Here is a 16348-nt window from a genome sequence, read left to right on the forward strand (position 1 = left end):
TGGGCCTTTGTTGCTGCTCGCAGGCTTTCTTTAGTTGCAGCGAGTGGGGTTTACTCTTTGTTGTGGTGCGCAGGCTTTTCACTGCAGTGGCTTGTTGCGGAGCACAGGCTCTAGGCGCGCGGGCTTCAGTAGTAGTGGCACGTGGGCTCTAGAGTGCAGGCTCAGTAGTTGTGGCGCACGGGGTTAGTTGCTCCGCGGCACGTGGGATCTTCCCGGACCAGGTATTGAACCCATATTCCCTGCATTGGCAGGCAGATTCTTAACCACTGCGCCACCAGGGAAGTCCCATAACAAGCATTATTAAATAAGGTTCAGGTTTGTTTTCTTTTCAAACTAACCTTTCAGACTTTGAAAAACAGCCAGATTTTTGTTTCAGATAAAAATAACTTTTTTAAAAACTTGCTCTTTTTGAAAGTTCAGAAATGTTTAAGTAGGAAGTTAAAATCCACCCTGAATCCTGCATGGAGATGAGAATCTGGCTACTTCTGTCTCTCCTAGTTACGAAGCAACATCCCTTGTCACCTGGTTGATATCTCTTGCGGATTGCCCTGCAGTGCCACGCTACCGTGTGGGATGCACAGGTGTCAGAGACTCTGTCACAAAGGAGAGTGTCTTGTGGATGAGGTCTGCAAGCAGCCCTGCACCATCTCCAGAGCTGACTGTGGCCACCCATGTATGGCACCTTGCCACCTCAGCTCACCCTGCCCTGTGACTGCTTGCAAAGCCAAGGTGAGTAATCCTGGCTCCTGGTGGGGACTGACTGTGGTTCTGGGGCTGCTGATGAGTCCAGAACTGCCTACAGTGGCACCTGGGCACACATCCTTACCAGGGGTCTTTGGTTGCAAGGAACTGCAAGTTAAGTTAACAAGAGAAGGGTGGAGTAAATTGTACAGACTTCTATCTGCCAAGCTTGAGATGGTCTTTTAATTCAGAAAGTACCCACTGCCACCTGACCAGTTTCTGTCTCCCTTCGATCAAATTCTCAAGAGAGACTCTGATTGTCCCCTCCATTTATTCAACAAATACATAAGTGTCTATTTTATATAAGATGTAATGCTGTGATAGGTGCTGGGGCTCCACCAGTGAACAGTGGACACGTGGTTCCTTTAATTAGAGGGACAGATACTAATTAACTACTCAGATAATTAACTGTGACTGTGGTAATGTCGTGAAGGAGTAGTTACCCCCTTGTAGCGGGTGCCACAAGAACATGTGAGTGAGGGACTTACCTGGTCTGAGGGATTAAGCAAGGTCTCCCCCCCGAGGAGGTGAAAGCAGAGGGATGAAGTGGAGTCGATTAGACCTTGGCTGGTCCTGGGTCAAGTGTATACCTCTGGTTCAGTGGTAAAAACTTCATTCTAGGCCTGCCCTTTCAGGCAGGATTAAGGACAGAAGTCATTCCCAGTAAGGGGCACTGTCGACTGGACACTTCCCTCCTAGCATGTGAACCACCACGTTGTCAGTTTGCATGTGTGGTTAGCTCCTCCATCTTGGAGGGTAGCCACTCACCGTCTCTCTATTCTCTGCCGTGGTTTGATTTGAGAGAGGCTTTAAAAGTGAAACCTGCCCATTCACGTATTTACCGTGGGCTGAAAGTTGCTACATGTTAATCTTATTTCAGATAGAGCTGCAGTGTGAATGTGGACGAAGAAAAGAAATCATGATTTGCTCTGAAGCATCCAGTACTTATCGAAGGTTAGTGCTACTTAAATGTTAACAATTGGTGGGTCTAGATAAAGGGTATACAGGAGTCTATTGTAGGATCTTTGCAACTTTTAAGGAAGGATTTTTAAATACATTTTCTTGAGTCTAGTTTTTCTGGTTAAAAGAGAAAGTACTGCTTTATGTACCTTACCTTCCCTAACTTTAATTTGTGAAATAACCTTTTTGTTTCTCTCCTCTCCTCCTCCTTCCTGTCTCTCTCCCTTTTGGTCTTATGACACCTTGAGATCAGAAGGGAAGATGTCCTGAAGTTGCCTGCATTTCTTCAGCGTTCCACCGCTTGGGGCACAGTCAGGACCAGGTCCTGCGCTCCGGCTGTGGTCTGGGGGGTTCTGACTGTTCTGTGAGTTGTCTTTGCAGCCTCCTGAAATCTTGGGACCTGTGTGGTCACACCGTACAGAAGTGGAGGTGTTTAGGGATGGATGGACAAATAGATGCAGAGATGCACCATGGAGATGGGACTTTAGGAGTATGCAGACATCAGATTGACTGTGTTTGAATACACACTGAGTGCCTGGCATTGGCCCGGATGCTCAAGGGGGTACTGAGGAATGGATTACCTCATTTCCTATGGAGCTGCTTAGCATCTAATTGAGGAGATACCACATAAACGTGTGGATAGTTCATAATAGATGGGCTTCCAAGGCCACACAGATTGTCGAGTGGTAGATTTGCCTTGAAAGAAGTGTTCTCTGTGCCTGGTATGGGGAGGTTCTTATGAAACTGCAACACCTTCCTTCCCTTTCTTTTTTTTTTATCTTCCCTTTCTTTTATATACTTCAGAATAGCTGCTATTTCCATGGCCTCCAAAATAACAGACATGCAGCTTGGAGATTCAGTGGAAATCAGCAAGTTAATTACTAAGAAGGAAATTCACCAAGCCAGGTAATTTTTTAGATGTGTAGCTGTGCCTTCTTTCTCCCATTAGACTTAATTTCCAAAGGGCAGGAACCATTCATTTGTGTCAGTCTGCAACAGGAAAGCCTTGCACACACAGTAGGTGTTCAACAGACATCTGATATTAAGAGACCACACCCACTCCAATGCAGTGAGTCCTACTCAGGATACAGCTAAGACCAGAGGAAGCTTTTCTGGGCCTCACTGCAGACAGTAGCCAGAGGAAGCAGAGACCTTGACATGTCTATTCCAACCCACAGGAGAAAAGAGAACAGAGTGGTTTGCTGTGTCGAGAGAGGGAGGTGGGGTTGTTGCGGGGGCGCCGGGAACATTTTGGGGGCTGAGCAGCCAGGGGACACTCTGAAGCCTTTCTGAGAACTCCAAGTCTCCTGTAACTCAGAGGCCTGCGCACCTGTCCTTGAGAAGGACCCCATCCAGCCATTATTTTGGCCAGTCTGTTCTGTCTCCAGGTTGACCATCTAAGAACTTATTGCTGAGTAGGAGCTGTGAAACTTGTACCCTGACTTAATTTTTTTTCATTTGCTTCTCAAGGCTGGAGTGTGATGAGGAGTGTTCAGCCTTGGAAAGAAGAAAGTAAGTAGTTTCAACTGCTGTTTATCTAATTGTCCTTGAGCTCTGTGAAATTAGTGGGAGGGAGCAACCCTTCAAGCATTCATTCAGCACCTGCTCTGAGTCTTTTGCTGCTGTTGGAGAGCAGGAGAAATTCAGTCATCAAGAATCGAAGTGTCTGAGGATAAACCAGTTAGGTGATTTCAGCATATTTCTGAAACATGAGCTTGTGTGGTTTCAGGCAAGTATAAACATCACATGCTCCAAAGCATACTAATTCAGAGACTGACAGACTTCCTGATTCCAATGGAGACAAGAGGCTTAAAATTCTTTTAATGAACTGTTATGTTGAAGTATAATATACTTCATATAGATCAGAACTATAGTGATGAGTGAGTCATCACAAAGGGAATACAGTGGTGTAATCAGCACCAAGTTCAAGAGATAGAAAACTACCAGAACCCACTCTTACACTCCACCGAGATATAGCCTCTATCCTGACTTCTAACAGTTTAGATTATTTTTGTCTGCTTTTGGACTTCATGTAAATGATGAAATCATATTGTTTGTATTATTTTTGTCTGGTTTCTTTCATTACATTTGTGACGTTCATTCCTGTTGTTACATGTAGCAGCATTTTGTTAATTTTCATTTTGGCATGACATTTTATTGTATTAATTTATCATCATTTATCTATTCTATAGTTTATAGATATATGTGTTGTTATCAGTGTTGGGCTATTACAAATAATGCTCTTTTAAGAATATCCTTATACTTGCCTTGCTATATATATGTACTCATCTCTGTTGGATATAAACTCAGGAGTAGAATTGCTGATTAATAAGAGTATGCATATTTTCAGCTTTAATTGATTCTGCTGAACAGTGTCCAAAATGGTTGTACCAGTTACGCTCCCACGAGCAGGGTCATATTTTCCGTTGCTCTCTGTTTGTGTCAGCCCTTGGAATTGTCAGTCTTTCTCATTTTAATCCATTTTTGTAGATGTATAACTGGATATCATTGAGCTTCTAATTTATATTTGTCTGATGACTGGTGAGGTTGAGCACCTTTTCATATGTTTGTTGGCCATTTGGATATCCTCTTTTGTGAAGTACCTATTCAGGTCTTTGCTTATTTTTTTAATTGTATCATCTGTCTTTTTCATATTGATTACTAGGAATTCTGTATATATTTTGGATATGAGTTCTTTGTTTTATATATTGTTTTCCTCACACTCCGTGCCTTCACTTTTCACTCTGTAACTGGTGTCTTGATAAACGGAAGTTTCTAATTTTAATGTAGTCCAGTTTATCAGTCTTTTCCTTAGTGAATAGTACTTTTTATGTCTTGTTTAAGAAATATTTGCCTATCCTGAGGTCGTGATGATATTCTGTGTTATTATCTAGGAGCCTTATTTTACCTTGCACGTTTAGATCTACAGTTGACCTGGACCAATTTTTTTTTTTTTTTCTAAGCATGGTATAAGGAGGGTTCATGATTCCATACAAATATTCATTTGACCAACATCATTTATCAAGAAATCCTTTTCCCAGTGATCTGGGAAAGGTGGCAGTGCCACCTTTGTCTTAAATCAAGTATTCATATTGTGTATGGGTTACTTCTGAGCTCATTCTATTCCATTGCGCTTGTATCACATTATCTTAATTACTGTACCTTTATAAGTGGTAGCATGTCTCTTCAAACATGGTCTTTCTCCAAGATTGTCTTGGCTGTTCTTGACCATTTGCATGTCCATTTAAATTTTAGAAATAGCTTATCAATATTTGCAAAAAAAAAGAAAATACTGGGATTTTGATTGAGCTGGTATTTAATTTATAGTTCAGTTTGGAGAGATTTGAGGTCTTTATAATATTGAGGCCTCTAATCCATGAGCAAAGTATATCCTTCTATTTAGTCATGTTTTCTCTCAATGATATTTTATAGTTTTCTTTATATAGATTTTGTACATCTTTCAGTAGATTTTAGTTCCTTGCTATTTGATGTATTTTGATGCTATTATAACTGGTATTTTTTCTTGTATCACTTTTAAAATTTAATTCTCTAATTGCTTGTTGCTGGCATATAGGAATACAGTTGATATTTGTTGACCTGTATTCACAACCTTGCTAAATTACTTATTTCTAACAGTTTAGCTTCTTTTAGATTTTGCATGTACACAATCATGTCCTCTTCTAATTTCTTTCTAATTCTTAACTTTTATCTTTTTCTTGCCTTATTGCACTGGCTAGGCCTCCAGTACAGTGTTTTGTTTGTTTGTTTGTTTGTTAATTAATTGATTTTATTTATTTATTTTTTGGCCGCATTGGGTCTTCATTGCTGCACGCAGGCTTTCTCTAGTTGCGGTGAGCAGGGGCTACTTTCATTGCGGTGCGTGGGCTTCTAATTGTGGTGGCTTCTCTTGTGGAGCATGGGCTCTAAGCATGTGGGCTTCAGTACTTGTGGCACGTGGGCTCAGTACTTGTGGCTCAGGGGCTCTAGAGCACAGGCTCAGTAGTTGCGGTGCACGGGCTTAGTTGCTCTGTGGCATGTGGGATCTTCCCGGACGAGGGCTCGAACCCGTGTTCCCTGCATTGGCAGGCAGATTCTTAACCACTGTGCCACCAGGGCCGTCCTCCAGTACAGTGTTGAATGAAGGGTGGTGATAATAGGCATTTCTAACTTATCTCCAGTCTCATAGGGAAAGTTTTAAGTATTTCACCACTATGTATGATGTTTGCTGTAAGTTATTTGAATATACTCCTTATCAGATTAAGGGACATTTATTCAATGACTGGCAAACTTTCTTGTTCCAACAAAGATTAAAGGTATAGCTCTGTGAAAATATTAACATTTGGAGAATTTAGCTGAAGAGTATGTGGGCATTCATTGTGATATTCTTGTAACTTATCTTTCTTTGAAAATTTTTCAAGATAAAAAGTTAAGCAGAAACAGACAAATGCAGACAAAGTGCAGTCTTGTTTTACCTAGAAGTTTGACCTTCAACAGTTGTTAACAATACCTCTTTAGGTGGCTAAATATATAGGAGATAATATGATGATTAATAGCACTGCCCAAATTTCCCTTGGTTTGACCCTTATGGTAACTTTGTAATAACTGCTATTCAAAACTCTTGTCCCTTAAGGACTGTAACATTGTTCTCCACTCCAAAATGTGAACTAAGAGTCCTAAATATTCAGAAATGCTGTGGTGAATACACAGAAGGTCTCAAAAACATGGAAATGCACCTTTGTTTAGTTGAGACAGTATTTCATGGTAGTTAGAGCCAGCCAGAGCTCTAGCTTAGATTGCCCAGATTTGAATCCTAGCTTCACAAATCAATTAGCAATGTGACCATGGGCAAATCACATTCTTTCTCCAAGCCTTAATTTTCTTAAGTATTTGGGGAAATGGTGACAATAATAGTACCTACCTCCCTGAGTTGTTATGAGGATTATACATTAAAATTAAGGAAGATATACATAAAACTCTTGGCACAAGCCTAAACCATAGTAGATGCTCGGCAAATGTCAGTTATTGATTAGAACTAGCTATTTCTGAAAGCCTTTTGAATTTCTCCTCGATCTTTGAATGATGACATAATGACCCTTTATGTGAGGATTCTTTCTTAAATACTCACAGACCTAAGGAAAAAAAAAATGTGAATTGAGAATACCATCTAAACTTGCAAATAGGGACCTCCCTGGTAGTCCTGTGGTTAAGAACCCGCCTTCCAATCCAGGGAACATGGGTTCAATCCCTGGTTGGGGAACTAAGATTCCCACACGCCATGGGGCAACTAAACCCGCATGCCGCAGCTAGAGAGAAGCCCGCGCACTGCAACTACTGAGCCCGTGTGCTTTGGAGCCCACTCACCACAGCTACTGAGCCCGCATGCTCTGGAGCCTGTGTGCTGCAACTAGAGAGAAGCCAGCAACGAAGACCCAGCACAGCCAAAATAAAAAATAGATAGATAAATAAAGTTGCAAATATATGCTCCATTGCAAAAATGAAAAACTGGCTGGCCATATTCATCCCACAGACATGTTTTATTGGTGTTTGTGTTTGAATTAGTAGCCAACTAATCAAAACATCGAAATATCTCTGCCTTAGGAATTCTTAAAAATTTGAAAATTAAACCTTAAAAAATTAGAAAATCTAGCAACAGTAAACCAAATTCTTATGGGCATGAAGCATGTAAGAGACCCCTATCTCTGTGTAAAAGAAAATTGTACTAAGTGCTAAGCTCAATTTTATCTATCTTTAAAAATAAACAAACAAACAAAAAAAACCCGACATATATACCTGGATGTTGGTGAGGTGCCACGAAACTCACATACTGCTGGTCAAAACAGAAGCAGCACTGTGGAGCCCTTAGACCACGATATCAAGGGTCTGATGTCCATACCATTTAACCCAGTTATCCCACATCTTCGAAACATTTTCCAGAAAAATAATCTCAAAAGCTTTTTGTTCAGAGATATTGTGTTACTTATAATATTGAGAAGCTGGAGAACTGTTGAAGAAACCTAAATGGGATATAAAAAAACCTTTTTTAGTAAATTTTAAAAAAATGAAAAAAGAAAAAGAGCAAAACAAGAAAAAACAAACAAAAGAAACCTAAATGGGGACTGTTTAAGTAAATTGGGGGATATATATAATTAGAAGATTATGCAGCTATTAATACAGGGAGTGTGAAAATCAAATAGTAATATGAGAAATGCTAATCACATAATAATAAGGTGAAAAAAGATTCAAAGTTTTATATACACTGATTGCAACTACTTAAAATTACAGAGGAAAAATCTGAAAGGAAATACATTAAAAATAATGCAGAGCTTATGTTGTAAATGCAATTCTTTATTTTCTAAAGTGATATTAACTTTAATATTATCTGTCTATGTATCTGATGTTTAGGTGAAACCTCAAAGGAAGTCATCCCCCATTGACCATCCCCAGTGCTTTCCCTCCCTCAGCCTTCTCTTCACCTAACAATCTAAGTCCCTAGTATCAGCCTACAGCTTGCTCAGAACCATCTAGATCTGTCTTATTTTTTTTGTTCTTTGAAGACAATTCAATATCTTGTCCCAAGTTGTTCATATTCTCCTTAATAATTAGGTTTATTGAAATGAGATCATTAATGTATAAAGAATTTAGGACCTGGGGGGCACTCTGTTACTGTGAGATAGTTTTCCTCCCCCTCCTTGCCTTTCATTTACTTACTTCTCTCTCACTTTCAGGCGGTTAGCAGAGGCATTTCATATCAGTGATGATTCTGATCCTTTCAACGTACGTTCTTCAGGATCAAAATTCAGTGACAGTTTGAAAGAAGATGCTAGGTATGTAAGTTGTTACCTACTTTCTTAATTGTGGCTTACTAGAGTGATCTTTTAAGATGTAGTAACTAATATGCAGTCCTCTGTGATTGAGCCAGTTTATATATCTATAAGGGATTATATGATATTTAATAAAAATCCTTCTCTTGGTCTCTCAAAACTGTCCCATTGAAGAATTGAACTTGGGGAGAAAGAGTGTGTGTGTGTGTGTGTGTGTGTGTGTGTGTGTGTGCGCGCGCGCGCGCGCGCGTGTGTGTGTGTGTGTGTGTGTGTGTGTGTGTGTGTTTGGGCCCTGTGGTGGGAGTCGGGGCCCCCCAAGGGCTGGACTAGCCTGAATTGAAGGATCTCTGGTTACCTCTGTCTGCCCAGGTCTTAATCACATGGGTGGTCCTCACTTGGGTGGTAAAAAGTCTTATTTTCCTCCAGTCTCCTGGCCTTCTGGTGGCTAGTTCTCCTTCCATCTTCCCTTTTCTCATATTTGATTTCTTACTTTCTCTTCCTTTGTTCCATCACATTCAACCTTCTGTTATCTGACAGTTCCTGACCTCTGCAGGTTTTCTGCCCACATTGTCCACTGCCTGCACTTTACAGGCAGAGGGTGGGTAGAAGGGATTCTCAGAAGATCAGAAACAAATGAAATTAACTGTGGTTATTTCTCATTTCAGGAAGGACTTAAAGTTTGTCAGTGACATTGAGAAGGAAATGGAAGCCCTTGTGGAGGCCGTGAATAAGGTTGAAGTCAAAACATTCAGCTGTACATGTCTCTAAGGCCAGCTTGATAAAAAAGTCAAGTCCCAGAAACACTGTCGGTATAAAGTAGTTACAGGAAAAAGTCACAGCTGCCTTGAGGATCCTTATCTTTCCCAAAAGGCCATCCATTATTACATCCATGGAAACCCTGTCCTGGTTCAGAAAAGATACCTGCAATAATATTAAATGTAAATAAAAATCCTAGCTCTGTGCCTAAGAATGGGTGAAGAAACTCTGGACGAAGGAGATTCAGTAGGGATACTTAGGAAGACATGCTCGGTCCTCAGATCTCTGCAGGGCTGTTGTATAATGGGACACACTGGTTCTTAGTGCCCCAAAGGCAGGAGAGAAACCGTTGGGCGAGGATGAAAAGTTGAATGGGTAGTGGCACAGACTCCTTTAAGAGAGTGAAGCCGTCCTGGAGGCAGCCAGCCCCTCAGTGGCTCCCTCTTCATTCAGGGGCCTGTGGGTGAGGGCAAGGTGGCTACTTTAGCTCCACATCTTGTGAAGATGGGTTTCCTTCCCTCCATCCCCTCATCCCCTTCCTTTCTGTTCCCACTTCCCAGCAGGATACTAACACAGAGGAGAAAGTGGGACCATTGTTCCCCTCCTAATTAGGAAGCCTGAGCAAATGTATTTCTGTGCTTGCGTGTCTGTATCTGTACACTCGTGATTTTTAGCGTAGAATGTACTTTTTATAGGAAGTGAGATTTTCTTGTTTATAAGTCTTCAATTTATTTAGTCATTTCTTGGGAACATCACTCACTCCCCAGTTACGGGCCCCACAGGAGGAACCATTGCACTGTCCGTGTAAGTCTCAGTTTACTTGCCCTCTGTTCCTCTAACCCCGGCAAACTGCTACCCTGTGGCTCACAGAGGAGATGAAGGAAGTGCATCAGCCCTCATCCTCCCACAGCCTTGGCTTGCTTAGCAGTCAGTGAAATGCTGTGTGCTGTGGGCCTCCAAAACTCAGCTGTCTCTTTATTGACCCAGGCTGTTCTGGGATGGTGGGAAGGACCTCTGTGGACATATCCTGTTTTCAAGATGATTTTTATCAATCAGTCATCTTTTCCCTCAATACAGGGAAAGAATAGTAAGAAGAGCCACTGCTTCCCTCCCATGAACAGAGACCACCGCCGGATCATCCACGACCTGGCCCAGGTGTACGGCCTGGAGAGCGTGAGCTATGACAGTGAACCGAAGCGCAACGTCGTGGTCACTGCGGTCAGGTGGGTGAATCCTGCCATTACAGAAGGAACTGCTCGGTGGAGCAAGCTGGACCTGGGAAACAGGGCTGGCCAATATTTGCTTTCCTTACTTCCTTCCTTGGAAGATGAGGTGGAAAGTCTGCCTCTGGGCCAGCCATTCTGACTGATCTAAAGGTCCAAACCAGAAAGTAAAGCCCATGCTTCAGTCCTCAGGCCAGACACACCTAAAGGATACAATCCACGTCAGACCCTGAGGGCCTGGAGTGGGTACCTGCCCATCACATCTGTCCCTTTTTCCCTTGTGTCCTCCTTGCATGATGGAAACAGGAAGAATGCTGACCTGTGACTCAAGGCATCCTCTGTAAACAGTGTTTGCCATTAGAGGAAACCAAGGCAGTAGTGTGGGCCAGGAGGGGACAGTAGGACGTAAGATCACTGTCAGAACCAGGGGGAGTCGGAAGAACCTCCCAACAAAGAAAACTCAAGTGTGAGATGAGAGGAAGCAGGTAGCAGGCCCAGCAGAGGTGGGTGAAAGGGACAAGGGTTAAACAAAGTTGATCATGCCTGAGAGGAGACGGGTCATATCAGAGAGTGCTCCGCAGCGTCACAGTGAAAGTCTCGGACTGGATTTCCAGCTGTCTGCCTCTCTCCACAGACAGTTCTAACTTTTCAATACTTTGTGTTTTTACTTTTATCAGAGGGAAGTCTATATGTCCTCCTACCACGCTGACAGGTGTACTTGAAAAGGAGATACAGTCACGGCCTCCACCACCGATTCCTCATCACAGACATCAGACAGACAAGTAAGGGTTCTTCAGCTGCTTTCCAAAGAGCCCTGTCTGTTCAGAGAAGCCAGCAGGGGCTGAACTGCCCTGGGCTGCACCAGCCATTGGCGGCCTCCTTGGGCCTGGCTTTGGGGTGCTGTGTTCAGATATATAAGGTTTGACTGAGATGTCAGACACATATGTTCATTCCAGAGGGGTCCCAAGTCTGATGTTTGTAATGCCCACTTCCCCTCCAGGGAGCACAGTCACTGGCCATAATTTCCACAGTGTAGGTGGTGACACTGGGAAATGGATTCAGTCTGTCACACCAGATGATTTAGGAACATCATGTGGTCCACAACAGTTACTCTGGAGATGGAAGTGGGATTCTAGCGGGGAGCTGACAGTGAAGGGGGGAACTTTCATGTTTTGCTCTGTCTACTTATATATGGTTTGAAGCATTTTTACAACAAAAACATATGTTTGTGATTTAAGGAGAAAAGAAAACCACATTGGCAAGCAGCAAATCTGGCAGGTGTTTTCTCAGACAGGAGCAGAGAGGGTCTTCATCCCTCCTTCCTTTCCTCTCCCTTCCCAGGAGGGGGCCAGCTGCCCTGCTGTGACAAGGCCACACTGCTGGAAGTTGCTGGGAAACACAGTGGGGTCCCTCCTCCTGTTCTGGCCTTCCACACAGAAGCCTAGGAGTACCTCCTACACAGAACCTCTGGGTAGGGAAGTTTGCAAGGTCACCATGAGCGTCCTAGCCATCTGTGTTCCCCTGGAACTGGACGGGACAACTAGGTGTTGCCCATTGGGCACAGCCTCAGCCAGGAGCACCTGGGGCCGTGTAGCTCCCCAGCACCAGCCCTGCTCTAGCCCTGGAAGCAGGCAGCCTGGACTCCCAGCAGCACAAGCTGCGTTTCCTCATGTTACTCCACAGCTGTGTCCAGTACCACCTGGGGGACGTAAAGTTACGGGCCTGTTTATGACATGCTATCTTTTTTTTTCCTTTGCTTGCTGTATTTTTTTTTGTAAGACTTAATTGTGGAAAATTTTTAGAGTAGAGAGAATGGTATTAATATATTAATATAAACCCCTGTGTGCCCATCACCAAATTTCAGCAGTTACCAGCTCATGTGGACCCCACTGTCTTATCAAAGCTTCACACATGGTAAACCAGCTGATCCTGAACTTTCCAAGACCTGAATCTGTTTCCCCCAAGCAAGAAAAGATTGATCATTCTGTGTTTGCTTTTCAGGAATCTTGGGAGCAGTAATTTACAGAGAATAGCCAAGGAGCCAGTAATTGACTACTTTGATGTCCAGGACTGAGGCGATCAAGATGCACTTAGAAAAAAGAGTGATTAGGTGGGGTGGAGACTCGTTTGCCAGCAGGTTAATCATGTTTGTTCCCAACTGCCTGGTGGACTCAGAGCTCACATACTGTCTTGAACTGATACATCCAAAGCATGAGTGTGTCAGAAATCCCCTTGTCCTCTCTTCTGTCTGTATAAAGTATTTCAGTATGTCTCTCACTGGACGGTCACTAGTGATTCAGTCGTATTTGCAGAGGCTCCTCACACCACCACCGTGATCGCTCTGATGGTTGGGGGAACGTGGGGCTTGATTTAGTCAAACCAGAATTTTAGCCTGAAAATGTCACTTAGTCATGGTCTCAGTTGTCCCAGTTATCCATCCTCCTCCTGAAAATGCCTGCAGCATCAGGTGCACCTCGTTTTTTTAATCCGAAGTGATCGCTATCTTTGGAAAGACATAGGCTAACTTCTCAATCCAAAATGCCAAACACTGAATTGGTACACCACAGCTGGAATCACACATGTGGTTAAACCCAGCTGTCTTAGCTGAGTCTTTTGTCAAAAATTCTTGTAGGTCTACCTAGCTGAACTTATTTTAGTGGTCCTCAGTACCATCAGTTCCAGACCTAGGAGAAGGGTCGGGTGACTTTACAGAATTCCATCTTCTGGAGTCTGGGGGAGGGCCTCTCATAGCACATCGCTGAGCCTGTGTGGTGACAGACAGGTTAGCCTATCCATTGTGGTGGTGGAGGACATATAGCAGCTCCTCCTTCTCCCAGGTTCACACTGCAGCCTCTGTGTACTGACCAGTGCAGCCCTAACCCCTTCTCTCTGGTTGAGAAAGAGTCTCTGGGACACTTACCTTTCCTCTGTTGCTTTCTCCCAGGCCTGCAGCAGCCGTATTGGCTTTCCCTGTCTCTGAGCTCTGGACCTCTGTTTGAATATTCAAAAAACCATGTGGACAGTCCAGGGCTTATGCCAGCAGCCCACTGGAGGCATTCTTCAGGCTCCTTTTAAGGCAGGTACATCAATAGTTACATTAGTTTGGCTCTCTGCATTGGCACTTCTCCAGCATGGAGGCCAGACTTCCAACAACTTCCTTCTGCTCCAGAGCAAGCCACAAGCCCCAGAGCAACAGAAGGAGAATTGAGAAGTGACATCACAAACCTGGCACTTAATTTTACTAGGAAGAGCAGGGCTGCCCTTTGGTCCTGACCCAGATGATCTGCCTTGAAGGACATGATGTACAGCAATGGGAACAGGTGACTGGAGGGCAGAGACAAAACCACCTCTATCTGAGCCCGTTTAGTAGAGGGTCAGTGGCACCACACCCAACAGGAAGCTCATGAGCATCTGTTGCTTCTTTCAAGCAGTGAGTTCAGTGGGTGAACTGTACATTGAGAGCATCTCAAAATCAGCAGGAAGCAGGAGACCTGATCTCAGATTCCAGCTCTGCCACGTAACAGCTTGCTGCTGCCTGGTGGAGTGGAGATATCACCTAACTCACCAGGGTTGTGAGGATTAAATGAGATAACGTACATGGAGGTGCCTGGTCTGTTATAGGTGCTGAAAGTTTAGAGTAGCCTGAAAATATATAGGCATCTTCTTTCTACATAATGCCAGCCAAGTGAAAAATTAGAATGCTAAGCAGGCCACTTCTGGTGAATGCTTGCATCCTACCCATGCCAGCATGTGCTAGGGCTGTGGGAAATGGACATGGCCTGTTCTTTTACAGTTAGTAATCCAGTGGGGGACACATACCTGAACAAATAAAATGAAATTGTTTGGACTGGCACAAATAGGTCATTAGTCTGTTTATTAAAAGCTGAAGGGCTATAGCAAGATTTTTTTGTGGCATGCTAGGAACGGATTAGCCCTCATGCTTAGGGGAAGGACCCCTGGATGGGGAACAAAAACAGAAGGAAGCATTTGAGCTGAGTCTTGAGATGGTAGACTGCCATTTGGAGGAGAGAGGCATGCTGAGTAAAGGTAAAAGGCATGAGACAAGCCCAGGGCTGTGGTTTGTGGGAGGTTTGAGGAAGGATTAGTTGTCCAGAGTGGGCAGACAACTGGAGAGACAGTTGTTAAGCTGGAGAGGTAGACAGGGGTCAGTTTGTAGAGAGCCACAGGGAGCCACTGAAGGATCCTAAGCAGAGAGCAGCATGGCTGGATTGATGACCTAGGACAGGAGTTGGCAAAGGTTTTCTGTAAAGGGCCAGATACTTTAGACTTTATGTTGTGGCTACCCAACTCTGCCACCGTCGTGTGAACACAGCCCCAGACAGTACATGAGGGGATGAGCATGACTCTGTTGTAATAACATTTTATAGACACCAAATCGGAATTTCATAGAATTTTTACATGTCTCAAAATAATAATTTTATTTTTTCCAACCTTTTAGAAATTAAAAAAAAAAACATTCTTAGCTTGTGGGTTGTTCAAAAACAGGCTAGATTTGGCCATGACCTTAGTTTGCCCACCCTGTTCCTAGAGCTGTTACTCAGGCAGAGTGTGTAAAAGGGATTGGAGGGCTAACTTTGAGGCAAGAGACCCAGCCAAGAGCTGCCAGAGTGATCCAAGTGAGAGGAAGAGGGTGGTGGGAGTTGGTGCTGCAAAGAGGGAAGAGGTTCAGGAGATCCAGGAGGTAGGCTAGGCTGCCGGGTTCAGCAGGGAGCTACTCCCCTTGGATCACCAAAGGGACCTCAGACCCCTCAGCGAGGGGAAGCTGTTTCTCATGTGTTTGGTGGATTCTTCACTAAGCAGTGGCCTTAGACAAAATTTTACCCATCAAAGTAAATTACATTTAGTGTGGGCTAAAGGGAAAGACACCTCCACCCCTTACATGGAGGGAGCCAGTGGGCATCAGGACCCTACTTTTGCTCCCTAAGAATCTGGTGGTATCTTCCTACCCCTCCAGCCCCACAGTCTCCTCCAACAGGAGTTTCTTCATGGGGCCAGAGCTTTCCAGAGGCCAAGTTCTTAACTCTGGCATTCCCTCTGGCTTGTCTAGCAGGGCTGGCTCCTCTCAACAGCAGTACAGTCTGGCGTGTGGTGGAAGGTTGTGTGCGGGAAGGAGATGAAAGCAGCCCTCCTAATTGCAGGGTCTGTGTGAAGCCGCTCTGGATCTTGTCCTGGACAGGGCCTGGCCAGGCCGCGGAAGAGGCCAGGGGAGGGGAAGAAGGAATGTCAGTCTTGTGGGGGAGGTGCAGAGTCTCAAACAGTGGATCCTGAAGTTTAGGGAGTCCTTCCCATGTGGTGCCGGCCTTGCTTCATGCCTGAGAGCCTGGAGATTTTGTTCTCTAAGGAAAACCTGCCGGTGTGCCTCCTCTTCCAGAACTGGGGAGGGATGGCCAGGCCAGGCCAGAGCTCCTTCCCCTTCACAGACCTGCCTTCTTCATCGGTCCCCTCACTCACACACCTGCCACAGCCATCGGGAAAGTTCTACCTCCCAAACTCCCCACATGGCCTCAGCACAGGTGTCCCATACCATCTCCCGTGGCCTTTGAGAGCTCACAGATTCCCCAGGGCATTCTCTAAGCCAGACCAACCCCAGTCTAGAAAGGCCCAGCCAGAATGGATAGGGCTCTAAGGGCTGTGTGTCAGGCCGGAATTGGAATCCAGGCCTTGGGTTTCCCAACCTAGGCCAGGAGGGGCTGCGTCCTCAGGAAAGGGGGAGCTGTCTTCCCCACACGGTTCCCTTGGAGTCCTTCCCAGTGGCTTAGGCTGCCCTCAGCCCCAGGTTTCATGCACACAGCCTCTTGGGAGACCCTGCTGCAGAGAACCCGGCTG

At 44.4% G+C, this 16348-nt stretch overlaps 1 protein-coding gene across 10 annotated transcripts in view; it reads left to right on the plus strand.

Annotated features, from left to right (window-relative positions):
- The window catches only part of NFX1 (nuclear transcription factor, X-box binding 1), an 82969-nt gene that overhangs the window by 65564 nt on the left and 1057 nt on the right, over nt 1-16348 (plus strand). For 6 of the 10 annotated variants that reach the window (XM_060155223.1, XM_060155226.1, XM_060155227.1 and 3 more), the window contains 9 exons: nt 499-729; nt 1622-1695; nt 2506-2607; nt 3172-3213; nt 8427-8525; nt 9188-9254; nt 10356-10501; nt 11179-11283; nt 12503-12778. In XM_060155223.1, the coding sequence (XP_060011206.1) occupies nt 499-729; nt 1622-1695; nt 2506-2607; nt 3172-3213; nt 8427-8525; nt 9188-9254; nt 10356-10501; nt 11179-11283; nt 12503-12575 (939 nt within the window). In that variant the 3' untranslated portion in view covers nt 12576-12778. Of the gene's footprint in view, nt 1-498; nt 730-1621; nt 1696-2505; nt 2608-3171; nt 3214-8426; nt 8526-9187; nt 9255-10355; nt 10502-11178; nt 11284-12502; nt 12779-13445; nt 14359-16348 lie in introns of those variants that run through there. The other 4 variants (XR_009541624.1, XR_009541623.1, XM_060155224.1 and 1 more) reach the window with 4 other exon arrangements.

Source organism: Lagenorhynchus albirostris, chromosome 7 (genome assembly GCF_949774975.1).
Source record: "Lagenorhynchus albirostris chromosome 7, mLagAlb1.1, whole genome shotgun sequence".
Lineage (NCBI taxonomy): Eukaryota > Metazoa > Chordata > Mammalia > Artiodactyla > Delphinidae > Lagenorhynchus > Lagenorhynchus albirostris.